At 46.1% G+C, this 27,588-nt stretch overlaps 1 protein-coding gene across 1 annotated transcript in view; it reads left to right on the forward strand.

Annotated features, from left to right (window-relative positions):
* Nucleotides 1-27,588, forward strand: part of TG (thyroglobulin) — a 240,257-nt gene that overhangs the window by 35,899 nt on the left and 176,770 nt on the right. Inside the window, exons 15-20 of the mRNA XM_053245969.1 lie at nt 1,799-1,910; nt 2,955-3,155; nt 6,038-6,253; nt 11,970-12,124; nt 15,068-15,224; nt 21,820-22,044. Of these exons, the coding sequence (XP_053101944.1) occupies nt 1,799-1,910; nt 2,955-3,155; nt 6,038-6,253; nt 11,970-12,124; nt 15,068-15,224; nt 21,820-22,044 (1,066 nt within the window). The remainder of the gene's footprint in view (nt 1-1,798; nt 1,911-2,954; nt 3,156-6,037; nt 6,254-11,969; nt 12,125-15,067; nt 15,225-21,819; nt 22,045-27,588) is intronic.

Here is a 27,588-nt window from a genome sequence, read left to right on the forward strand (position 1 = left end):
AAATAGAAGGTGCGGGTTATCCTTACCCATAAAAGCCTTGGGCGTGCGTCCGTGCCGCCCGTGTCTTTTTCGCCCATTCTGGGCATGCGCGGAGATGGGCGGCCATGTTGGACCCGGCCGCCGGTGGGCGACTGGCCCCGATGGCAGCGGCCGCCGCCACGGGAGACCAGAAGGAGCAGAAGCGGCGGGCGGAGGGTGCGGCCGAGGCGGCGGCGGAGCCGCGGCCTCGGCCAAAGGAGTGCGGGCCAAGCAGGCGGTGGCCGTGGCGGGGCGACTGGCTCTGATGGCGGCGGCCGCCGCCACAAGAAATGGCGGGCGGAGAGAGCGCCCGAGGCGGCGGCGGAGGTGTCGGCCCAAGGAGTGCGCCCGAGGCGGGTGAGGCGGCAGCGGGAACCGCCCCCCCACTAGAGCCCGTTATTACAACGGGCTTACACATACTAGTAACCTATAAAGCCCTAAGCAGCTTAGGCCCTGGGTATTTATGAGAATGTCTTCTTCGCTATGAACCACACCACCCATTGAGATCATTAGGAGAGGTTTATCTGCGGTTGCCACCGGCTCCTCTGGTGGATACTCAGGGATGGGCCTTGTCTGTTGCTGCCCTGAGGCTTTGGAATGCGCTCCCTGTTGAAATAAGAGCCTCCTCATTTCTGACTGCTTTTTAAAAGGCAGTCAAGGCGCATTTGTTCACCCAAGCTTTGAATTAGATTCAGAGGCACTTCACACGAGCAGTGTGAAGTGTTGAGAGGAGGTTTGCGGGGAGAGCGGGTTTGACCCGCTCTCCCTGCAGACCATCACTTACCTGTCGCTGGGTGGGCAGATTACCTGCTGAGATGAGCTGCAGCTTGACTCCAGCAATCCCGCACCTGACTGCAGCTCGCCTGGCAGCTCTGGGGGTCAGGTGCAGGGAAGAGCCACTGTAATGCATTGCACAATTATGCCTCTCAGCCTATGCAGATTGGCCTCCACTGCCTGCATGCATGTGCAGTAGGAGTATGGAGTGTCGCATCCGATGACGTCACGTGATGCGAGACTCCATACTCCTACTAGTCATGCGCACAGGCAGAGGAAGCCAGTCTGCACAGGATGAAGAGGCCTGCCTGCACCCACTGCCACCGCCGTGGGGGTGGGGGTAGGGGTGGCCGGCTCCACTCTGCTCACCCCACCCCCCTCGTGGTGAAGAGGAAGAAATAGTGGTGAGTGGCAGTGAGGGGGAAATAGCGTGCAGTGGGGTCCGCCGGGCAGCAGCAGTGGGGCAGCAGCCGATCAGAGGTATTAAAAGGAGGGCCTCGCAGTGGGATGCCTCACAGCGGAGGGGGGCTTTGCAGCGGGCAGGGCTCTGAAGTCCTTCAGTCTCAGGTCCAGGTGCCAAAAATACCTAGGTGTGCCCCTGCATGCACTTGTTAACAAGAGTCTTGCCCAGGGGCGTAACTACCATTAGGCAAGGGGAGGCAGTCGTCTTGGGACCCCACTGCCTCGAGGCGCCCCCCAGAGGCACATCACATGACTTCCTGCCCACCCGTGTTGCACTCCCCTATGAATTATGTTGCGTCTCTTGGAGATCGGCGGGAGCAGAGAGTAAAAGAAACTCAATTCAATGTGAACTAAGTATTCACCATATTCATAATGGGGATGTGAGTGTGAGTGCACTATATATTGTGAAGTGTGTTGGTGTGTGTATATCAGCGGGGGGCCCATTTTAAAATCGTGTCTCTGGGCCCACTACAACCTTGCTACGTCCCTGGTCTTGCCAAAAGCCTATCATTTCGCAATGACAACACAACTTCCTTCCTGCCAGACCGGCGGCTATGCCATGCTACAGAAATCAGACACACAGGCCTGGTGTGCCGACCCTGTGTCGGGAGAAGTACTTCAACAGAGCAGCATCGATTCCAGTGGCAGAGCTCAATGTGAGTGCCTCTAGCTTGCTTTCCGACTTGTCTGTGGTCGGCTGCCACAATCTGGCTGGTGTTTGCCTGGAAGGTGGTCTTCCATTCTTGACCCTGCCATCACCATGCCATGTGCAAGGCCAAACTGCATGTTATGTTAAACAGGTAGTTTGTCTCTCTGTGTGCAAGTGTGTCTGTTTAGCATGAATTGGAGCTGTCAGGGGTGATGCTTTCAAGAGGCAAGGTGAGGATGTGCACAGAACCGGCTGGCCTGGTTCGGTTCGAGGCCAGACCGGCCTCAAACCCAACCAGGCCAGTTTGGTCCGGCACCCTTCAAACACCCCCAGGTTCGATTCAGTCCGGTGGGGTTCATGGACCAAAAATTCTTTTCAGTTCAGTCCGGGGGGGTTCACAGACCAAAAATTCTTTTTAATTTTTTTTAAACCTTGTACACCCCTCAGAGGAGTTCCTGGAGGTGGCGGGAGTGTGTGTGTGTGTCCGCGAAGGTTCCCCCTCCCACTTCTGGCCTACTAAATCACCCCCCTTGCCCGGTTCAGGTGCTCTTTAGCCGGTTTTCAGCCCAGACCATGCAGAGGCCATGTGTGCATGTGCCCAGCCCCCAACATGGCCACCGGGCTGCCGGGTGAATGCTTTTTAAAAAGAATTTTTTTGTCTACAAACCCCACAAACTTTGAGGGGGGTTTGGTCTTGGTCCAGACCGAACTGGGGGGGGGGGGTTGGTTCAACCTCGAACCGTCAAACCCCCTAAACCGTCGAACCCCCTGAACAGAACACCCGAACCTGTTTGCACATCCCTAGGAGAAGGCTGCCTTTGTGTGAGGACACAAGGGGAACCACTACCTTGGACCATTCTGGCAGCTATATGGTGATAGGATCAGGTTCAGGACCCTGGTGCATGGGGAGGAGGAGATTTAACCTTTGCCCCCTGTGCTGCAGTCCTTACAAAAATAAGTCCTCCCCAAAATTGTTAACTCTGGGGCTAAAGCTCCCTTTAGTGTCAGCTGGTTAGGGTCTCTCCTTAACATTCTGCCTCTTATTTTAAAGGTCCCAGTTACTGCAGCCTGGTGAAGTCCAGAGCTCTCTTACGTGAAATGGGGAGCGGTTATATCCCTCAGTGTGAAAATGACAGTGGGACATTCTCATCCATGCAATGCAGTGAGGACCAGGAAAGTTGTTGGTGTGTCTTTGAAAATGGAGTGGAGGCACCTGGGACCCGAGTCAGTGGCAAGAAGCCTGTGTGTGGACGTGAGTCACATTTGCAATCCAAGTAATTCTACACTTGGTTGAAAATGTTCCCAGTCATAAGAACATAAGAACAGCCCTGCTGGATCAGGCCCAAGGCATCCTATTTGCCTAGTCCAGCATCCTGTGTAGTCCAGCATCCTGTTTCGCACAGTGGCCCACCAGATGCCACTGGGAGCCAACAGGCAGGAGTTGAGGACATGCCCTCTCTCCTGCTGTTCCTCCCCTGCAATGGGAATTCAGAGGCATCTTGCCTCTGAGGCTGGAGGTGGCCTATAGCCCTCCGACTAGCAGCCAATGATAGACCTCTCCTCCACGAAGTTATCCAAACCCCTCTTAAAGCCTTCCAGGTTGTTGGCTGTCACCACATCTTGTGGCAGAGAATTCCACAAGTTGATTATGCATTGTGTGAAAAAGTATGTCCGTTTGTTGGTCCAAAATTTCCTGGCAATCAATCAGTCAGTCAGCGATTTGGAAGAATTTGAAACAGAAAGATTTGTATGGCAATGCTGAGCAGTCCATTTTTTAAAAAAAGTGAACACACACGCACACAAACAGTCTGACAATCCTGGACTCAGAAGTTCTAGAACAAGAGACCCCAAAGCCAGAGTTAACTGAGCCAAAACCCTCTGATGAACTGGTCCCTTCCACCCCTTGTTCATATTTGACAAATTTGAATTTGTCATATTCAAATATGACAAATATTTATATACCACTTTTCAACAGAAGTTCCCAAAGCAGTTTACAAAGCAAGCACGAGAGCAAGCAAGCAAGAAAGGTCCCCTGTCCCACAAAGGGCTCACAATCTAAAAAAGAAGCATAAGATAGACACCAGCAACATCCCCTGGAGGGATGCTGTGCTGGGGATGGACCGGGCCAGTTGCTGTGACTGTTCAGCAAGGATTCCTGCTGTTTCTTGCCTTCTCAGAAATGGCAGTGGAAGTGAGACCTCTGGGGAGGAGATCTGTGTGGTGCCGGCTGAGTGTCCTGCTCGTGGGTGGGTTGGGGGCTCCCACCACTGGTGAGCTGGCAGGTGGATTTGTAGATGCCTCTTTGGGACTGAGAATGAGTTTTGGGAACTTCTGCAATGAACTCCAAGGTTGGGTATTTCATGTCCCCCCGCCAAAAAAAAAAATCCAGTTTCTTTTCCGTCACCCGTTTGGGCAAGATTTCATTTCTGAGAACTCAGAGATTTTTATTTTCCCTCCGACTGGTTTATCCTTCCAGCTGGCTGTTTGAAAAAGCCAGCAAGTCGGTGGGGACTTTCTCTGCCATGACCTGTCAGCAGATGGGACAACCGTGGTGGGAAAGTACAATAAATCCTTCCTCTGTAGCACAAGAGACAGCTTCATACAGCCGAAGAAGAACTTAGGAATGCCCTTCGCATCCAGCGAGGTTTCTATTAAACTAATCAGTTCTGTATGATAGAGATTCCCCTCAGGTTATTTGCATTTTCCATCCAGTAGGACTGGGTGGGTTCCAGCATTTTCTGATGTGCATGTCAAGGATTTTAATGCCACGTAGCTTAGTATTTCCCACCACCCACATCCATCCCTCACTTTGCACTGCACTCCTCAGATGTAGCAATCAAACACATTAGGAATGTAGGAAGCTGCCTTATACTGAGTCAGACCCTTGGTCTCTTTAGCTCAGTATTGTCTGCACTGACTGGCAGCAGCTCTCCAAGTATTCAGGCAGGACTCTCTCCCAGTCCTAACTGGAGATGCTGCCAGGAGCTGAACCTAGGATCTTGTGCATGCAAAGCAGATACTCTACCACTGAGTTACGGCCCATGCCCCTATGGGGAATTTCCCACAGCGGACAATGTTCACATGTAGTAGCCACCCAGTGACATGTAGTCACCTGCTACTGCCTAGAGTAGACAAATACTGAGCTTAATGGACTCAGTGGTGGTCTTTGGACCGGACCTCCGGGCAGAGGTCCAGTCCCCAACAGGCCGGGTGGGGGGAGTGTCTCTAAATGCTGGCCAGGGGGGGCTCCAAATAGTGAGCAGTCTACTAATTTAAGTGGCAGGATTGTCCATGCAAAATGTGGCACCTCTCTGCAAGTCAGTGGGAATTATCTTATTCATAATCTCTTCTAAAAATAACAACAAAGATTTTCCAGCTTTCCCTGAGCATGTTCTGGTGTAAAAAGTAGTGAATTGCAGCTTCTCTGGTGGCAGCGGCAGCAGGGGTGGGGGCAGCACCCATCCCCAAGGCCTTCAGGTCCAGGCTCCAAAATTACCTAGGTGCACCTCTGGATGGACCAATGCTCTGACTCAGTTGAAGGCAGCTTCCTATGCATATGAACTTCTACAAGTTCCTAGACTTGCTCATTCATTCCCTCTGACCTGACTTGACCTGGCTAAGGATACCCCCAAGAAAGGCTTGAGTCTTTAGTCCTGTTCATACACATAATCCTATGTCTGTGTGAATGAGTGTACCTGTGCTCATTTTAAAAGTGAACCTGGGGACGAGCCTCCTCAAATGCAAGATACAGAGACAGGAAGTTTACTACTGTGGGCACATTGAACGTAAAGTGTGAATAACTGCACATACGCACACTGTACAGCAGGGCTGTGTGTCCAGCTGCAACCTTACAGCTGTTTTTGGCTTACAACTTCCATCATCCCCAGCCACAGTGGCCAGTAGCCAGGGATGATGGGAGATGTAGGCCAAAAACAGTTGGAGGGCCACAGTCCGACACCCCTGCTGTACACAAACTGTACATGCATTGAACATAATGTGTGGATAGAACTTTTGCCTTGGTGACATTCGGTCTTAGCCTTACTTGCCTAGTGGTTTGTCAGCTTCCTTCATCCATTTGCAGCCTGGCTGTCTGCATGCCAGCATATTGCTTGATCTTCTACATCTTCTTCCTAGGTCCTCAATGCCAATTGCCTTTTGCCACCCCGGATGTGACCAATGGAGGCCTTTTCTGCAGTAGCACCTCCACTGCCACTCCAAACACTCAGCAATGCGAAGTGATTTGCTCCCCAGGTTTCCACAGCGTGTTTTCCAGAGGGGAAATTCCACTGGTCTGTGACACGGCAAGTCACCTCTGGCTAGAAGACGTACCCCACTCTCAAACTTGTCAGAGTAAGTGCTATATTTCAGAGAAATTAACTCCTGAATTGTAACTTGGGATGACCGATGTGTGTTCCTTGTCAACATTTGGTCCCCCCCACGCACCCCCAACGGAAAGGTAAAGAAGAGGAATTTTCAGCAATTTGGTCCAATTTTAATGGTTCATGTTTTGAAGAAATATATCCTTTGGAGAAGGTGGCCCCCACTCCCCCCCTTTTCTTTGGCAAATTATGTTTATATCATGTTAAAATCATGCTTAAGGGATTTTTCTTTCTTTCTTTCTCTCTCTCTTTCTCTCTGTCTCTCTCTCTCCTTCCTTCCTTCCTTCCTTCTGTTATAAAATTGTAAACCTTAGTTGGGGGAAAAATTCAAACAAGGAAAACAGAGAATGTCACCATCTTCTCCGTGATCCCCAGTCCTCACTTAGATTGTCTGGGGAGGTCTGCTTGCGGTTACTACCAGCTTGTCTGGTGACCCAGAAATGGGACTTCTCTGTAGACACCCCGAGGCTGTGGAATGCACTCTCTGCCGGGTAAGAGCTTTAGAGCTTTGCCATTTCTAGCAGCCTTTAGAAGAGTGCTTAAAACACATTGATTTAATCAAGCCTTCAGCTAGCTGTTGGTTTTACTGCTTTTTACTGTTATTATTGTTCAACAATTTTAATTGTTTGGTTTTGATGGTAGTTTTATTGTTTTAAATTTTTGTGTCAACTGCCATGACACACAGACATTTTTTGACAGTATAGAAATGTGCCAAATAAATAAATATCCTGGTGATGGCAGTGTGTTAAGAAAGGACTGTCGCTCAGGGGCATCTGCTTGCATGCAGAAGGTGCCCGGTTCAATCCCTGGCATTTCCAGGTAGGGCTCAGAAAAACCTGCCTGAAACCCTGGAGAGTGAGTATCGGTTAGGGTAGACCAGGGCTGCTGCACAGCATCAACCCTCCAGCTGTTGTGGGATTACAGCTGTTGTTGGACTACCCTGCTCACTGAGCAAAGAGGCACACTTTTCCGGTGGCGATTGTCTTGTATTTAGCAAGGAGTGAGCAGCTGGCTCTATCCAGTCCTAGCACAGCGCCCCTCCAGTGGCTGTCGCTGGAGTCTACCTTATGTTTTGGTTTTCAGGATTGTGAGCCCTTTGGGGACGGGGGACCATTGCATTTATGTTTGTTTTTTCTGTGTAAACCGCTTTGAGAACTTTGGTTGAAAAACAGTATGTAAAAATTCATAGTAGTAGTAGTGCAACTCCTGTAATTTCCCTGCTAACCGAGCAAAGAGGCACCTTTTAAAAGTGGTGATTCTCTTATATTTTGCAGGGGGAGAGCAACTGGCCCTATCCATCCCCAGCACCGCATCCCTCCAGCATCCCTACCTTATGTTTCCTTTTTGGATTGTGACAGGGACAGGGAGTCATTTTATTGATTGATTGCTAGCTATGTAAACTGCTTTGTGAACTTTTGTTGAAAAGCGGTATATAATGTACAATCCCCAGCCACAGTGGCCAGTAGCCAGGAATGGTGGGAGTTGTAGTCCAACATCTGCAGGAGGGCTGGAGATGTGCAGCCATGATGTAGACAGTTCTGAGCTAGGTGGGCCAATCATTTGACTTGATATAAAGCAGCTTCGTCTGTTGCGGTTGATAAAGAGCTGGAGATCAGGGATGTGCAAACCTGTTCAAATTTGAACTGAACCAGGCATTGGGTTCGACCTGCCGGTTCGAATTCAAACTGAACTCAGCCTGGTTGGTTTTGAACCAATTCAAACCAGTTTGAGCCAGTTTGAGCCTCCAAAACTGGGTTGGATGGTAGGCACCCAAGGGTGCCAACTACCACCCAAACCCCAAAGCAATCGGACACTCCTACAATTTTTAATGATTTTATTATTGCCCATTATTCCCTATGTGGAGTACCTAGGGGCAAAAAAACTGGAGTGGCAAAGCAATCAGAGACTCCTGCAATTATTTGTGAATTAAAGTTTTTTTCATTTTTTATTCTTTTTTTTATTCCCCTTTTTTATAAGGAATAATGGGGATTCCAGCAAATGTATCGTTTCACGTTGGGGGGAAAGGGGTGGCCCAGAGTGGAGTGTGGTGGGTGGTAGTGCCCACTGGGGGCAAGGAAGCTACCAGAATTATTTCAAAGGAATTGGGCAAAGGGCTGATTGTGATTTGTTGAAGTTTACGCGTTCTTAAGGTTTTCCCCAAAGGAAATAATGGAGGTATCAGCAGCCCTGTAACTGCACTTGGGGGGCACTGGGGTGGCCCAGAGTGAGTGGTGGTGTAGTGCACATAGGGTGCCAACCACCCCATGGGTTGCTAACCCATGGGGTACTGGGTTTTGTTGTTTATGTGGTGTTCTGAGTGTGGATTCTCTGGCAGCAAATGACAGTGGATTCATGGCTTGTCATTTGTTGTCCTTAGGGCTGCCCCAAGGATAAATAGCACTCAGCATGACGAGTGCCTTTGGTGCCCTCCCCCCCCGCCCCACTGCAATGGTCAGATTGTCAGTGTTGCCATGTTGTGCAGCATGTGCAAACTCAGCTTGGCAACCCCTTCAGGTGGGCACCCTGGGCGACTTCCGAGCTTGCTCACTCCTAAGTCGAGTGCTGGTTAGGGTTGTGCGAACCGGTTTGGAACCAAACCGGTTTGACTTTGAGCTGGTTTGGTTTGACAGTTTGGGGTCGATCTGAACCACCTCCAGTTCGGCTTGACCCCTGGACCAAAGCTCACTTGGCCATTCAGCGGGGTTCACAGACCAAACAGTTTTTTAAAAAATTATTTTTCCAACTTACCCCATCTGGGGGGGCATCTCCGAGGTGTTGGGGGTGCGTCCCGTGGAGGTTTCCCCTCCTGCCATTGGCCTCCGTTATGCACCCATCGGCTAATTTGGGCGGTCTTCGGCCCTTCTGGGCCCTCCCCCCAGCGTGAAGTCCATTTTGGAGGCCGCCGCACATGTGCAAATGGCCCTTGCATGGCCTGCAGTGTTCCCATGAACAATATTGTGGAAGAACCAAGGATTTAATAAGTTACGCTAGGTCTGCAGCTACTTATGAATGGCAGAGAGAGGGAAAATAATTAGCCTCTGGTCTTTATAAATTGCAATTTTCAGATTCTCCAATCCATCTATCCTAAACATATTTGATTGAAGGTAAGTTCTAGTGATTTCAGTGGGATTGGCGTCCAAGTCAGCATGCTTAGTTTGGATTTCGTAGAGGTGCTTACTTTGAGCTAAACAGATGAGCACCAGATGTTTAAACTTGGCAGTTGCTGTTGATTCACATAATCATTGCATTTTCTTACTTCTGTATTTTTTATTGCTGTCTTTTTACTGCCTTGCCAGCTTCCTGGCATTTTTGAGGAAGGTGGGTGGAGAGAGAGAGAGGCTAACAAACAATAATGAGGGAAAAAAACCCTCTATGTCATGCATCATCACTATCATTTCTGCTTTCACTGGATTCATCTTTTGAGCTTCCCAGTAGATTGGAACAGAGAGGAGCTGTGACCGACATATAATGTTTGAGCACCACCAAACAAGAGAGGACATTAGTTTCAAATCCATCTCTAAGGTTTTATGGTTTGTTTTTTCCTGACTCACTTATGAGAAGTACAACCCAGCAAACATGTTTAAGCCCTAGTGATTTGACCATAGAGTTAAGCAGGCACTTTCCATTAATGACAATGGGACTTAGAAGTGCTTAATTTGGGCCGGATTGTGCCAGTTTTACATTAAAAACAAAGCGACTTCCTATAATTTACTGAGCTCATTCACACAAGTGGAAACTGTGTTCTATCGGGGTTTGGGAGCTGTGTGTGCTCCCAGTTTTCAGTTGTGTGGAAGCAAGGTAAGAGGAACACCTGGGTAGAAGTGATTGTGCAGAAGAAAGGTAGGAAGAAAAGCTACCCAGGTAACCCAGATAAATTCAACCAATCTGCCACAACCCCTCACCACCGGAACCCCCCGCCCCCCAGTGCTTGCAATTGCAAATCACTCAGAGCAGACCAAACCCAACACAGCTGTCAAACTCCCCTTCATTGAGTTTTGAAAAATGCCGAATTACTGACAATGGCCACTCCACACTTCACAGAGAAACTGTGGGGAATAACAGAAGCCTTGGGTTTGGTTTGGTTTTTTTTAAAGCCACTGAAAATAGAGGATTTTTTAAAGTCAGACATACTCTGGGCTAAGCCAGAATGCGCAGCCTTGATTCAGGGAATAACAGAGTCCTGTCTGTACTGGCACACTGCATTGCAGAGGAGATTCGTAAGAAGACAAAGATTCGTAGTAAGGCACTTTGGTGCCCAGGCACCCCCGGGGGGGGGGCAGTTGGGGCATCCTCAAATCCCCATTATTCCCTTTGGGGGAAAATGAAAAGAAAATTGAAAAATCTTCGAAAAATAATCTAAAATTGCAGGAGTGTCCAATTACTTTGGGGTTCAGTGGATGGTAGGCACCCCTGGGTGCCTACCACCCACCCCAGGTTTATGCCTCTAGGTGCTCTGCATAGGGAATAATAGGCCAGTTCGAGTCCCCAATACACCCTATGGGGAAAATGGGGGCGGGGTGGGTTATTTATTTATTTACTTATTTATTTATTTATCAATTTTGTACACCGCCCCAAACTTTTGTCTCTGGGCAGTTAACAATAGCATAAAACAAGTTCAAAACATATACACAAACTAAAAACAATTCAACACTTTAAAAATAAACCAGAAATTAAAACCTAAAAATTTAGGAAGCTGAGAAATCTTTAAAAAAATCTAAAATTGCAGGAGTGTCCAATTGCTTTCGGATTCAGTGGGTGGTAGGCACATCTGGGTGCCTACCACCCACCCCAGGTTTGTTCCTCTAGGTGCTCTGTTTAGGGAATAATGGGCCAGTTGGAATCCCCATTATACCCTATAGGGGAAATGCAAGCATCCCCCCCACCAATCATTAAAAATCACAAGAGTGTCTGATTGCTTTGGGGTTTGGGTGGTAGTTGACACCCATGGGTGCCTACCACCCCAACCCAGTTTTGGAGGCTCAAACCTTTGAACTGGTTTGAATAGAACCAGGCTCTGTTTGGTTCAAACTCAGAGTGGCATTGCAGTTCAATGTCCTGTTTGGTTCAAGTTTGAACCTTCGAACGAACTGGTTCAAATTGGAACCAGTTTGCACATCCCTAACCCTAAGGAGTTTACAAACTAAAATTTAACATGAAGAGAAAATGAGGCCATAGCTCAGTGGCAGAGCATCTGCTTTGCATGCAGAAGGTCACAGGTAGGGCAGGGAAAGACTCCTGCTTGAAACCTTGGAGAGCCGCTGCCAATCAGTGTAGACAGTACTGAGCTGAATGGACCAATGCTCTGACTCGGTATAAGGCAGCTTCCTATGTTCCTATTTTCCTAGAGGAAGAGGAGCAAAATGAAAGCAGAGGTCATCATGTGCATTTTATTTCAGTTACACATGCTTAGGCTGAATTACTGTGGGGCATGAGGAATAAGGAGTTGTCACAGAAAAGTTGGATTTTTGAGAAGGACGTTAAATTGCATCATGCAAGTATTCTGGGAGGTAGTTGCAGGCATTTAGGGGCAGGTCCCTTTTGATGAAAGAAATAATTTTTGCAACAGTCAGGAGGATGCAAAACTGAGTGTGCTACAGGTATTCAATAAATCTCTACTTAGGTGGGGAAGGTGGGGGAACATATCTGGACCGTTTCTTTAACACTTGGTACCTTTGCTTTGCTTCTAGAGCTCCAGCCATTCCAGAGTGTCCAGACCCAAGCTCAGTTTGAGCTCCTGTTGCCTCCTGAGAAGGCCTGCAGTCCGGACTACTCTGGGCTACTAGAGGCATTCCAGATCTTTATTCTGGATGAGATGAAGGCCCGTGGCTTTTGTCATCTTCAGGTATTGCTACTCTTGATCCCTCAAAGTAAATATATAGTTTACTTGATTTATTGATGACAGCATTTGTATCCCATCTTTCTGGTTTGCAGCCATTCAGCTCCCCTCACCTGCACAAATCTTTGGCTGTGAAGATTAGGGCCCTCCTTTTGCCCCACATTATCTATGAACAAGGTGCATACCTTCTTAAACAAAGATGGTTTCCCCATCATATCTAGTTGGGCTCTCAGTTAAACATTGGGAAGAACCAATGTTTAACTGAGGGAAAAGAGCTGGTTTTGTGCTAACAAGCATAAATCGTCCCCTTTGCTAAGCAGGATTCACCCTGATTTGCATTTGGATGGGAGACTACATGTGAGCACTATAAGATATTCCCCGTAGGGGATGGAGCCCAGTGTTTCCTCTAACAGGGATTCCCAGATGTTGTTGACTGACTGATTGATTGAGTGAGTGAATAAATGCCATCAAGTCCGTGTTGACTCTTAGCGACCACATCAATAGATTCTCTCCAGGATGATCTGTCTTTAACTTGGCCTTTAAGGTCTCGCAGTGGTGCATTCATTGCTGTTGTAATCAAGTCCATCCACCTTGCTGCTGGTCATCCTCTTCTTCTCTTGCCTTCAACTTTCCCCAGCATTACGGACTTCTCAAGTGAGCTGGGTCTTCGCATAATGTGTCCAAAGTATGATAGTTTGAGCCTGGTCATTTGTTGACTACAACTCCCATGATCCCCAAGGAAAAGCCATTGAAGATGGGAATTCTGGGAGTTGTAATCAACAACATCTGGGAATCCCTGTTAGAGGGGACACTGATGGGGGCCGCTCTGCAAAAAGCATCTGCCTGCTTGCATGCAGCAGGTTCCAAATTCCCACCCTGGCATCTCCAGATAGGACAACAATTTTTTTTTTTTTTAGGACAACAAATATTTTTATTGAACCAACAAACTACCAAAGCATACAGTGCGTACCTAAAGCACAATTATATACAAAGTGGTTGTTCGTAAATCATATATACAAAGATTTCCTGCCTGTAACCTTGGAGAAGCCGCTGCCAGTCTGTGTAGACAATACTGAACTAGATGGGCCAATGGTCTGACTCAGTATAAGGCAGCTTCCTATGTTCCTAACCAGTTTTCTAAGAGCAGTTTGGCACAGGGGCAAAAGAACCTGGGGTGCTGTGAAATATTTCTTGTCCTTTATATTTGCTATTCCAGAGTTTGGGATAATGAATGCAACAAATGTGCTCAGGAAAAACCTGGCTCATTTGCTCAACTTCAAAATTATGTTGGATATATATATATATATCCACGGGCTTTATGGTCACAATGCCAAGTCATATAAAAGGTTTTCCACTTGGCCTCCCTTGTTTAAGTGAATGCAATAAATTCACTATGTCTATAATATCCACGTGCACGCTTGTTGGAACGATTCAGAAATTTTTGTACTGTATCCCATGCGGCAATTGTTTGCAGTTTGTTTGTTTGGACATTTGTCCTGCGGGGGGAGGGGGGGCGATCCTGTAGATAGTGTGGGGGAGGAGTGAGAAAGAAAAAGGGAGAGAAAGGAGAAGGAGGAAAATGGAGTTGTTGCTGAACAAACCTTTAGTTAAATCTGCTTAAAATTTTCTTGTCTGCATGAGAGAAACAGCTATAAAAGTGAAGTCTTGGGGAAAGATGATTGTTGTCTCTTCTAGCTAGAACCAATTTAGCAGCTCTTCTTTTTTTCCCTTTTTTTTTTTTTGAAAGTTTAATAGACTTAAAGTCCAGACCTATGTAGTCTGGTATCGCCTCAGCCTGCAAATGAGCAACAGATTACTTAGCCGAAGGAGCCAGGCCAAAACCAGTGTTTTCATAAAGCCATATGAAATCTGATTGCATGAATTGTCCCCTTTGCTAAGCAGGGCCCACCCTGGTTTGCATTTCAATGGGAGACTATATGTGGTGAGCACTATAAGATATCACCCTTAGGGGATGGGAAGAGCACCTGCTTGCTTGCATGGACAGGATTCCAAGTTCCCTCTCTGGAGCCATCTCCAAATAGGGCTTTTGAGAGACTGCTGCCTGCAGTCTTGGAGAAGCCATTGCCAGTCTGTGTAGAAAATACTGAGCGAGATGGCAGCAGATGACAGAAAGAGACAGAAACTGTTTGCTTCTGGTGCAGTCATTTCCCCCCATTATGTACCAGGAACACAGGGACATGGGGAACATAGGAAACTGCCATATACTGAATCAGGCCATTGGTCTATCTAGCTCAGTATTGTCTTCACAGACTGGCAGCGGCTTCTCCAAGGTTGCAGGCAGGAATCTCTCTCAGCTCTATCTTGGGGAAGCCAGGGAGGGAATTTTAAACCTTCTGCTCTTCCCAGAGTGGCTTCATCCCCTGAGGGGAATATCTTGCAGTGCTCACACATCAAGTCTCCCATTCAGATGCAACCAAGGCAGAGTTATGCTTAGCTATGGGGACAAGTCATGCTTGCTACCACAAGACCAGCTCTCCCTCTTAGGGGAATCCCTATAGGGGTTCAATCCCTGGCATTTGCAGGTAGGGCTAGGAAAGACTCCTGCCTGAAACCTTGGAGAAGCCACTGCTGCTCATTGTAGACAATGCTGCCCTAGATGACTCTGACTGTATATGGCAGTTTCCTATGTTCCCTATGACCCTGTGTTCCTGGTACATAATGGGGGGAAATGACTGCACCAGAAGCAAACAGTTTCAGTCTCTTTCTGTCCCTCCCCCAAACTTTGATAAGTGAGACATTCCAGGGGTTGGACTGAGATCCGCAACATTAAAGACCATCAAGCTCCATTTGTTAACATTTTCATCATCCTTTAGTGCCTAGGTAGGCAAAGACACCCTTTAGTCCCTAGGCAGGTGTGCTCATCCACAATATTCAAGAGACAGCCAAACCCTTAACATCACGTTAAGAAGTCTGTCTTCTTTCTTTAAGGTAAATGTTTTTGGACGGCTGGTCTCTGCTCCTGTTTGTGGCGATTCTGCTGTAGTGGTCGAATGTTTGTCTGCAGATCGTCTGGCGGTGAACATCACATGGAGATTGTTGCTTGAGGACATCCCAGCAGCTTCACTTCCCGATTTAAGCAACATTGGTACGGCTTAATGTTTCTCTTTCAGTGCCCCATTCTGCCGAAACTGTGCTTCTCTGCCTTTTCTTGGGAGATGACAGTATGCTAGGAATCGGCCAGGAAAGTTCATGAGAGATAGAAAATCCATCAAGTAATCCCCCCTACAAAAAGGAGTCCAATGTTGGAGCTTTCAGAAGTTTGGCAGTGCAAAGAAAAATCTGGTTTGACTATACTGTGGAAAGGATTTGCACTTAAATATGATGCAGAGTGGCCTCTCCTTTCTTCCTCCATGCTCACCAAAAATGTTTCCCATTCCACTTTCCAAGGGTCAATTATTCTTTGTGGGGTGGGGATGCTGGGGAAGGGGAGTCATCAACAGCAGCTATGCTTGTTGCAGAACTCAAAAAGTGGACTGTCCATTGGTATTCCGACCCAATGTGAGAAATATAATCATGTTCTTCCACAATCTAGAAATACTTCTGTTACAAGTCAAGAGGCATACCAGGAATTGCAAGTTTAGCATTCCCTCATACCTAATGCTACTGTTTAATCTCTGGATTAGCTCCCAGATCAAGTTGATAGTTTTATAATTCTGTTTTCAGCAATCCTGCATGTACTCATTTTCAAATCTGAAGTTTCCTAGACTCCATATGCCTGTCTGCCCAGTTTCTTAATGAAGACCATATGTAAATATCTCCAGGAGCTGTCTCTGGGTGGTGTGCTTGTCTGATTACCCATTCTGCAATCGATTTATGTTTACATTTTTTGCATCTGGGCTGGATTATGTGGGAAAACAGCAATATTAACTTGCTCATATGTGCCAGATCAAAGAACAAGTTATGCTTAAATTTATATTAATGTTTTGATTTGCAAAACTCCCTGGACCATCAGGAGAACAATTCAGGCCTGTTCACTGGAAACTACCCACTCCATTTACAGAGCAGAGTGCAGAGTTTAGTTGTTGCAGGCATTTAAAGAACACACATGGAGATTGCTGTACAATCTAGAACTGAATAGATTTATTGGTGAAGTACATCTTGGATAGGAAAGATCTAGTCCTATCTATCAGCTACATAATGAATAGGTAGGAAGAGAGAGATATGTTTCCATCTAATCTCTAAGAGGAAAGGAAGAGGACTGACTCAGCACAGGAAGTACCTGAGGAGTCAAGGCAGGGGTCATAGGGTATAGGCAAGCAGGGACAGATAAGGAGATCCTCACTCACTCTACACCCAATGGCCCTAGTAGTCATTAGGATAGTTGGTGCAAAAAGTCAATGCACTGGAACTCCATCTCCAACAGCAACAGCCTTGCACAAGTTTAGCATTAGTCAGGATGTTGTCCAGTGTACTATTTCAAGGTGAACTAAACTCAGCTGTGTTCCTGTCCTTATCTGAAGTTCTCACTTTGGGACCTTAGAATTTCAAATCACAGGGTCTCTTCTTGCAATACTCATGACTTGTATTTGCCTATAGAAACTGGAGTATTGATGCCAGCATGATGCCAGTTGTCAGTTTATTTAAAATATTTATATGCTGCCATTCTTTATCAATGAATTCATGGTGGCCTGCAACAAAAATTAATTAAAAACCAGAGTGGATTGTGTATATGCACTTAAATCACAACTTTTCTTAACAAGTATGAACAGAAATCTAGGACCAACAAACGGAAGTACTTTTTCACACAATGCATAATCAACTTGTGGAATTCTGTGCCACGAGATGTGGTGACAGCCAACAACCTGGATGGCTTGAAGAAGGGTTTGGATAACTTCATGGAGGAGAGGTCTATCAACGGCTACTAGTTGGAGGGCTATAGGCCACCTCCAGCCTCAGAGGCAGGATGCCTCTGAGTACCAGTTGCAGGGGAGTAACAGCAGGGGAGAGGGCATGCCCTCATCTCCTGCCTGTGGCTTCCAGCAGCATCTGGTGGGCCACTGTGTGAAACAGGATGCTGGACTCGATGGGCTTCCTTGGGCCTGATCCAGCAGGGCTGTTCTTATGTTCTTATGGTCATGTCGATCTCAGTCTCTGAGGCTGCTCTCTCCTGTGCCCTAACCCAGGCTAGGGAAGCCCAGCCTGGGTTAGGCTGCATGTGAGAACCACCGGGATTGGGCGCCTAGCCTAGCTTTCACACCCAGCTCTTAACTGGGGTTAAGAGCTGAAAGGAGCCCTTAACCCAGGCTCCAGGATCATGTGTTCGCTACGTTCAGCCCCAGCAGGCACAGAGATGTGCACCTAGAGCGCCTATCTCCTGGGGAATCCCTCAATGCATCACCCATGTCACACTTTGCATTGTGGGATATCTGGAGGCTGGGACGCACTGTCCCGACCTCCAGAGCACTGTGCTGTAACATGCAGCACAGATAATCTGGGAGTGCAGTCTGCGCTCCCAGAAGCAATCAAACACTCATCTGGGAAGAAGGTGAATTCAACCAGCCTTTCCCCACCACTTCCCCGCCTGCCCGGTCACGTGAATGACCTCTCTGTCTCTAAAAAGCAGCATTTTAAATGTGCATGTGTATCTTTCTTCTTTTCTGCCTAAGAGCAAACCAGGCTCAGAAGCAAGCATTTACAAAGTGTCATATTCATTTTTATGGAAGTAACAATGGTAAACATTCCTTTGATTATACTTTCTGCTACAGACATTAAGAATCAGTGGTATAGGATGCAGCTCTACAGATAGTGAATCAGCGCTTTGATAATGGAGTCCTTGGAGTCACCAGTTTGGCAGGTATCCGTCTCTGGTGATCTGCTCCAAAGTTCCAGTTTGCAGAAACGCAATCCACATGGATCATTTCAGTAGTGTTTCAAAAGAAGTTCTTGGTGACTTCTTTGTACTGGTCCTGTCGTCACTAAGGATGTCTGTGCATGTGCAGAACAAAATTTGGAACCTTTCAGAGCTTAAACAAACATTTCTGGTGGTACTTACTGTGCGTTTCACCTCTCTCCCTCAGTCTCTTTTCAACCGCCACAGCAGTCGTATCGGAGATCCTTCTATCTCACCATTGTCCATGAAGGAGCTTGAAACACACCCCCCCCCAAAAAAACCCCTATCAATATCTGCTCTTCCCATTTTTTGTTTACAGTTTTCTTCTACCTTTTTTCTACACCTTGTTCTCTTCTGGCTATTAGTTAGCGTACTATATTTGGTTTGTTCAGCCCTCTCCCCTTCCCCACCACCCAATTCGCCATAGCTTATGGCTGTCAGGGCCATTTTCAAATGTTGCTTTGCTTGTTCTTGCAAACATCCATTGTTGGGTGGCCACTCTGAGTGCCTCTCCTGTCTTGGAGAGACTCATCACATAGATATCTGCAAGATCTGCCCGGCTTTTATTAGGCAAGCCCACAGAAATCATGCTTCCAGGCTTCACGCCATTTTGTGGGATAGAGCTCTGCATGCCAGTTATGCCTGGGAGAAAGCCACATCCCTCAACATTCTCAGAGAGGCCAGGACTAGCTCTGCATCTCGGCCTCTAACACTCATGGAAATTGCTAAGGTGAGCATAGGCACTGCAGAGGTGGACTGTCATGAATTACCCACACCCAATCAAAGTCAAAGATGGGGTCATCAGTGACGGGACCACCCCTACCACTCTTAAAAGGGGAATTAACCCTGTCAGTACTGAAGTCTGAGCTTTGAAACGACAACCCCCTGCCAAGGAAAAAGAAGGCTGACAAGCTCATGGCCCCAAAGTGGGAAAAGAAGGCAATATTGGTGGCAACCTTTCTGCTCTTGGAAATGCCTCCTCAATCTCCATCTGATGTGGAGGCAGACCTGGATCTACAACCTGATTCCTGTCCCAACCGTGAATTCAACTCTGATTGGGCTCTCGGTCCCAAACCTGAGCGGGCGCCCGACTCAGAGCCTGACTCCTCTGCCTGTGATGGGGACCACGATCACAAGTGTCCCTCTAGAGGCTGGGTACTGGATGGGCAGGCACCAAAGGCCACCAGATTATGGGCAATCCCCAGATTACAGGTAGGAGTGCTAGAGATCTAGCTATTCCCCAGAGTACTATGAGAGTCCTTGTTTAGAGTACATGTGGGTAGAACAGAGATCTGACTATTATTACCATAGGCATCTGAGGCCGAGAATTTGCGACACTGAAAGTTGGGATAGGGGCTCCTACTATGATCTTAGTCCCTGCCACCACTGCTCCTGTTCCAGATCCCATTCATCTCAGTCACCCTCACAGTCCAGGTATGCAGTTAGAACCTCTCCTCCTAAAAAGTGTACCGAACAAGCCTCTAACTCAACTGCATCTAAGAAGGACGCAGAGAACTCAGAACTTAAGGACGTCCCCAATGAGGAGGGAAAGAAATTGAAATGGAAAAGAATGCCACCTTCTATCCTGGTGGCAGACAACTTGAAACCACCACCTGCCAAAGATACAACCCCAGATGAGTTGGAGGTAGAGGATGATGCACAAGGCGATACGGAACTTCCACAAGGTTCTCCTCAATCAGAGAAATGAGTAGATGGGGAGAAACATTCTGTTCCTGCCGAAGACTACCACCCATACACAGAGCAATTGTAGAGAATGGCTACATCCCTAGGACTCAAGATGCAACAAGGTGCTCAAGGAAGGAAGGACCCTGTTTGGTCTCATTCAAACAGAGATCACTGCCCCAGTTTCACTACCATTTTTGCTAATAGTCACAGAGGTGGTGAAAGGGGCTTAGGAAAAGCCAACATCAATTCACCACATTTCCAGGAAACTGGAGAATTTGTACAGTTCTCCATAGGGACATTGACTACCCTTCCAAAGATCCTAAACCTAACTCCACCATGGTTGAAACATCTCAATATAATATCTAGCTAGCTAGCTAGCTATGGGCTACGCTGTAGAATTCACCAATCTCCTGCCTTTCTTGGGGTTCCGAAAGACAACTCTGACACCTACCATGTTGCAAGAGATCCAACACCTCATGCAGAAGAATGGTACCCAAGTTGTGCGTTTTGGCACTGGCACATCTTTCTGAGGAAATAGTGAGCGAGGAGATCTTGAATGTCCTTGAGGCCTCTTGTAAGCCCTCCACACATGCTTCTTATGGGGTGAAACGGAAACAATTCTCATCTTTCGCAGTGTTGAAAGGGATACCTCCAAAGGAGACTTCAGTCGAATTTATACTCACCTGTTACATTTGAAAAGGTTGCTTTTGTCCATTACCTCATTAGAAGCTCATTTAGCAGCCATCGTAGCCCACATGGGCATGAACCCCATTTTCATCCTGTTGCCAGTTAAACAGTTATTCAAAGGTTTGATTTGTTCATACCCACTTACCCCCAGGTTGGCTCTCTTATGCAACAGTTGCTACTCTCCACTCTCATGAAGAAAACTTTTGAGCCTCTAGCCACATGCTGTCTCAGATACCCGTCAGTCAAGACAGCCTTCCTCCTAGCCATCACTTCAACTGAGTATCATAATTAAGAACTCTGTGAGCTGACCCACTTTACTTATCTTTCCAGCCCAATAAGGTCCTACTCCACCCAGATATGGCCTTCCTCCCAAAGATGGTCTCCCACGTCTCTCAGGATATATGCCTTCTAGTCTTCTTTCTCTCTCCATCCAAATGCCACCTATCTATTTATTTATTTTGGCACATTTCTATAACATCCTGTTTGCAAATCTCTAGGCGGTTCACAATCTAAAAACAGAGCAGCAATTAAAAATTAACAGAATTAAAACAATTTTAAAATACAGAATGCACTCCATCTGTTTGTTTAAGCAAGTACTTGGAGATCATGTTTAGGGGGACATTTGGATGAACAGCCCCCACATGCAATTATGGGGCACCCTGGGAGGGTGCCATGACATCCACAGAAGATGCCATGACAGGTGGGCTCTTAGCACGCCCCCTTCCTGATTGCAAGTGTTGCTCACATATCATTTGAGCTGGCTTCCTCTGAATTAAACAGGGAAGTCACTGCAGGCAGAGGAGCTGCTTGTGTGCTCAGGAATGCCTGTGCTCCAAGCAGCTGAATAAAGATGCACAGCCATTTGGGTATAGTAGCATTTACTGGGCAGGATGCAGACTAAATGCCTCATGATGAAGTCCCATTTGAAATTAAAGGGACTTAAATTAATCATGTCTTGTTTATTTCAATGGTGCCTAGTCATGACTAACGTAGATCCTGCCCACTTTCTTAATCTTTTCCATTTTTTCATTACTCTCATGAGGCTTAATAATAATAATAATAATAATAATAATAATAATAAGAAGAAGAAGAAGAAGAAGAAGAAGAAGAAACACCTCAACACCATAGGGGCCACAGAAATCACCATCAGCCAATTACAAAAAGCAGCTTTACTGGGAACAGCCTATATTCTCCGACGATATCTATAACAACAGCAACAACATTGACGATAAAATTCTGGCATCCCAGGTCCTTGGGAAGGACTCGATGTCTGGATAAAACAAACCAGTCAATAACACCTGTCTGACTGTGTAAAATAATAATAATAATAATAAATTAATAAATAAGCAAGATCAAGATCTTTTGCCTCCTGGTCAATCAGCTCATGTGGGCAGATTCATGATAAAGTCTATCTATCGAGCTCTGATTTCCACCCACAGCCGCATTCAGTACTCTCTTCTATTCTGTTTCCTTACAGAGAAAGCAATGGTTGGCGAAAATCTCATTGGGCGCTTTGAGGCACTGATCAGGAGTGGTGGCTTTGTCCTTCATTTGGATTCCAAGCAGTTCCAAGCGGACACTTCCATTCGTTTCCTCAGCGATGGAGGTTTCAACGTATCTCCCAGAGTTCAGCTGGGATGCAAGAGTGGTTTCAGGAGGGTTTCAGCTGCTGGAGGAGTGTCCCCAAGTCGCCAAGGATGTGGTATGTGTCATCTTGGCAGGGCTGGGGTTTTTTCTTGTGGTAATTCCTTGTCCCTGGGAAGGAAAGCTGAACATATAAAGTTGCCTTCTGCTGAATCAGATCATTGGTCCAGGGGCATAACTATAATAGGGCAAAGGGAGACAGTTGTCTGGGGGCCCACCCGCCTTGGGGGGCCCCAGAGGCAAGTCACATGACTGACTCCCCCAGCCGCATAACCGCCCGGGCTTCCTTCAGTTGTATTCATCCTCCAAAACTGATGTGAGTGTTAAGACCTGGAGCTACGAGAACAGCATGTCTTTCTCTAGTACCATTAAATGACTTGCATTGTCCACAATGTTACAAAACCTTTAAAAAAATAATTTAGGATGATGTTCTATTGTGACACATAGGGGTGTGTGTGTGTGTATGCATGCTTTTTGTTACCACTATTCAGCCTCGTTTAAGATTTCTTTACTTCATGAGCTGAGCTTCAGTGAGAGAGTGCATTTTAAAATCTTGTCTCTGGGCCCACTCCAACCTTGCTATGCCCCTGCATTGGTCCGTCATGTTTCTGTAAAACCCTGCCATCTTTATCTATCCCATGTGGGTTTCCCTTCATGGCAACTTTCTGATTTAATTCAATTCTGTTTAATGACTGGCATTGACTGGCAGGAACTCTCCAGGGTTTCAGATGGGGTGTTTCCCAGTCCTACCTGGAGATGTTGAGGACTGAGCATGGGACCTTTTATGTGCAAAGCATGTGCTATCCCGCTGAGTTACAGCCTCTCCCCCATAGGCCTGTTTTCTGGTGTTGGCTTTGGCTGTTGCTTGGCTTTGCAGTTGCAGATCATATCCCCCATTCCTGTGGTTTTTAAATGAATTTTCCCACTACTGCAGTAAAGCTGCCAGAAAGAGTTGTGTCTATCCACAGAGTACTTCACATCTAGAGAAAGTGGAACTGTTACATTTGAAGAAACAAACAACATTTTTAAAGACAAATGCACTAGGCCAAAGTTGGTTTGGTCTGCATGAAAACTTTGAAGCAAGGGGCATGTGCTGTGGTTTTAATTTATTTTCCTTACGAATGCACTATATGTCCATGTTGGTTTTGTGCTTGAACGGTGGAGCGAGGGACATGTGTTGTGTCCCACTTAGTTTGTGAATGGTCAAGAAGCTGTGTGAATCCACCGGGGCTTGCGTAGTCTTTTTAAAAACACACCAACATTTTTTTTTTGGCAAATGCACTCTGATCCAGTTCTGTGGGTTTGTGGTGAATGATCAAAAAGCTGTATGGATCCTTTGGGGGTTGTGTAATCCCACCCCTACAAATGCACTCTGGACCAGACCTGTGGGTTTGTGGTGAAATGTATATGGATGGAAAGGACACCTATTTTGCAGAGGGATGGGCCTGTAAGATCATTAGGTCCAAGGCCCAAAATTACTTAGCTGCACCTCTGGATTAAGTTCCAACAAGGTTTATTTACATACAGTATATACTCTCCAACAGCAGCATAGGATATCTTTTAAAAATGTTAGTACTGTTCACACATGTGCACAAGGGTTCCTCAAGTTCCAACCCTCTCCTGTGGGAGAGGTAAAGATCTGAGCAAGAGCAGATACATTTTCTAGTACACACTGCTTATTTTGAGAAACTTTAGCCCACTTTTCAAATTCCAGCATGCAAAGCTCAGTGTGCTTACATAACTAAAACCAATTAGACAGTAAAAGAAACCAGCAAGAATTCAAAATAAAAACAAATTGACCAGTGGGGGGTGGGGGGGACTGTGAAGGAAAACATAAACCAGCCAACGAACATGCAAAAACGATTAATGAGCGGCAGATCAATCCAAAGCTTTCTGGGAAAGTAATTTTTCTAAACAGAAATTTACAGACCACCACTATACCTAGAAACAAATTACAGATCAAAATTGTACATAATTTCAAAAGCAGAAGCACAATTTCAAAAAAACCTCCCCACCCCCCACCCCAACATAAAAACTTCAGCGTAAATCAAATCTTAAATGCAATCATTAAATAATGGGCAAATTAAAAAAACAACACCATCTGGTAGTGGTCATAGTTCATTGGTAAAGCATCTGCTTTGCAGCAAGAAGGTCCCAAACTCCGTTTCTGTTATCTTCGGGTAGGGCCGGGAAAAACTCCTGCCTGAAACCCAGTTGAGCTACTGAAGTGGATGGACCTGCTGTAGTGAAGGGTCCATCCCAGTTATAACAGAGCAATGAATATACATGATCCCAAGATCATTTCTTGCTCTGTTATAGAGCAAGCAGGTGTGAGAAGAACCAAGCCCATTAAGAGTATCTTGAGATAGACATTTTAAGCCCCCCAAACTTGTAAAGGCTTATTAAGGAAGTTACATGCCTGGATAGAAAGCCTGTGTCCCCAAGCTTTATGTCTTCATAGTGCGAGAGCAGAACAAGAATGGAGGAAAGGATAAAATGAAACAAGCAGGCAGGAAGAGGAGTGGGGAAACCGGAGAGTACCACCCACCAATCAGAAGCCAGAGGAGAGAGAGAGAGAGAGAGAGAGAGAGAGAGAGAGAGAGAGAGACGCCAAGAGTGGGGAAACAAAGAGGAAGATCGTTGCTTACTATCTCTATTCTCAACCCCCTAGTGGTCAATAGGATAGAAGATATCCTAAAGTTGATGCTGCTGGAGCTGTATCTACTACAAGACCAATGGTCCATCTCAGTACAAGGCAGCTTCATATGTTCATAAAGGTTTAAAGGACATCACGGTTAGTGTTGGACAATGGACATGCCCACTGGGGAGATCATTCCACCATAAAAGGCCCTTTCCCTGGTCACCACTGCAGTCTCTTGACATTACACTGTACTCCTGTGCTTCAGTGTTTTAGAAAACTCCAAGTCTTCCTTAGGGCAATGCAGTTCTGTACTTAGCCATGTATGCAAGTGGAATATTTGGAGACCTGACCTTTCCAGCACTTGCCTCCCTTGGCATTAATATTGGCTTCAGAACATTACGTTCTGGAGATTTTGCCAACACAAAATGCACATCTAAACTTCCAGTGCCTTGCCAGGTAGGAACTTCAGTCTCTGACCATCTGGAAATGACTTGATAATTTATTTTGGTTGAGTTCCACCATGCCCCCTCTTCCACATTAACATATAAAAGGGATCACAGAGCATGGGATGTTTCAGATGCTACAATAAAAACAAATCAGGTTCTCATTTTCAGTGAACTGAGATTAATCTATAAGCATCGATATCATATGGCTGAGTGAAGGGAATTTGATGGGGGTTCAAAATATTCTTGAAAAGCCCATCCCCAAAAGCCCTTTTCTCTTTGCACCATTTTGCTCCCATTCCCTGCCGTCTCAGCAGTTGCTCAGGTACACTTTTTTAGCTTACTTTCCAGTAGGCTTATGAAATCACCCAGCATTCCATTTGTGTGTCCATGTCCCCATCTGTGTATGTGTCCAGACCCCCCCACTCAACTTTGCAATGCCTGGACCAATATGAACTAAATCGGGTATAGTTGTAAGGACACAAAGGGTCACCTCAACAGCATAGTTTGTGATGATCTCATTCACCCCGATTCAAGATGGCAGATGCATAAACTTGTGGGCTAACTTATGAACCGCCTAACCAATTTGAACCAAATTTGCTACAGCTGTAGAGACACATAGGGATTCCACAATAACATAGTCGGTGATGATGTCATCCACCCCAATCCAAGATGGTGGACGTGTGAACATTTGAGGCACAATTGGGCTAACTTGTGAACCGCCTAATCAATTTAAACCAAATTTGCTACAGGTGTAGGGCCATAATGGGATGGCTCAAGGGAATGATGTCTTTCATCCTGATTCAAGAAGGCAGACACATGAACATTTGAGGTGCATGTGGGAACTGATTTGGACCAAGTTTGGTACAATTGTAGGGACACCTGAAACTCATAGTTTGTGATTATGTCATCCACCCCAATTCAAGATGGCAGATCTTGAATGTTTGCTGTGCAAGTGGGCTAACTTGTGGGCTATCTAACCACTTTGAACCAAATTTAATCCAGTTGTAGGGATAGTGAAAAGAAGGTAGGCAGGTGTGTGTGTGTGTGTGTGTGTGTGTGTGTGTGTGTGTGTGTGTGTAGGTGGATCTATAGATATAGATATAGATTCTTCTCAGCTACATGAACCAGGGCACTCTGAGTAGGAAAACAGTTTCACCCGGTTTTGTGCTCCCCCAAATAATCACTCAAATGGAAGGAATACACCCCTTTGGTTCTTGCTCCTGATGGTTTGGTTCTTCCATTAACATTTATGAAATACTCTCATTAATTTCTAGGTCACAGCCCTAGAAATTAATGAGATTGTTTCATAAATGTTAATGGAAGAACCAAACCATCATTTGGTACTGAGTTATCAATATGCTAATGACACCAATATGCTAATGACACCCAGACCTCATCAGGAAATGACATATCATCCATAAATGCCTGCCTGGATGTGGTAATGGGTGGGATGAGGGATAACAAATTGAAGCTGAATCCAAATAAGATGGAGGTACTGACTGTTGGGGGGCAGGACCCGAGAGATGGTTGAGATCTGCCTGTTCTGGATGGGGTTACACTCCCCCTGAAAGATCAGGTACATAGTTTGGGAGTGCTCCTGGACCCAAGGTTCTCCCTGGTTTCTCAGGGTGAGGTGGTGGCCAAGAGCGCTTTTTATCAGCTTCAGCTGATATGTCAGCTATGTCCATTTGTAGAGGCGAATGACCTTAAAACAGTGGTACATATGCTGGTAACCTCCAGGCTTGACTACTGTAATGCACTCTACATGGGGCTGCCTTTGTACGTAGTCTGGAAACTACAATTGGTACAGAATGCGGTAGCCAGATTGGTCTCTGGGACAACACGGAGGGATCATATAACACCAGTTTTGAAAGAACTGCACTGGCTGCCAGTATGTTTCCGGGTGAAATACAAAGTGCTGGTTATTACCTATAAAGCCCTTAATGGCTTGGGTCCAGGATACTTAATAGAATGCCTTCTCCAATGTGAATCCTGTCGCCTATTAAGATAATCTGGAGAGATCCGGCTATGGTTGCCACCAACTTGTCTGGTGGTGACCCATGACCGTGTTTTCTCTGCGGATGCCCCAGGGCTTTGGAATATGCTCCCTACTGAAATAAGAGCATCTCCTTCTCTGTTTGTTTTCAGGAAGAACCTCAAGACTCTCTTGTTTTCACAGGCTTTTAATTGGAATTAATTTTAATAATTTTAAAACTTTGTTTTAATATTTATTTTATTCTATTTTTATGTATTTTAATTTGTAACTTTTAAATATTTTAAATTTTGTACACCACCTAGAGATGTACATATCAGGCAGTATAGAAATATGATTAAATAAACAAACAAATAAACCAAACTAGATGAACATGCTAATTGGTTCATTTGTAAAAGGCCAAGGCAATGCAAATGAAGCTACACTACAGTACGTCACCTTGCCTCCATCTTTATAATGCCACTCTTGATGGCAGGGGTTGACATGCCCACTATGCTTCTCTCAGCTTTATCAAGAGCACTG

Source organism: Hemicordylus capensis, chromosome 4, assembly GCF_027244095.1.
Source record: "Hemicordylus capensis ecotype Gifberg chromosome 4, rHemCap1.1.pri, whole genome shotgun sequence".
Classification (NCBI taxonomy): domain Eukaryota; kingdom Metazoa; phylum Chordata; class Lepidosauria; order Squamata; family Cordylidae; genus Hemicordylus; species Hemicordylus capensis.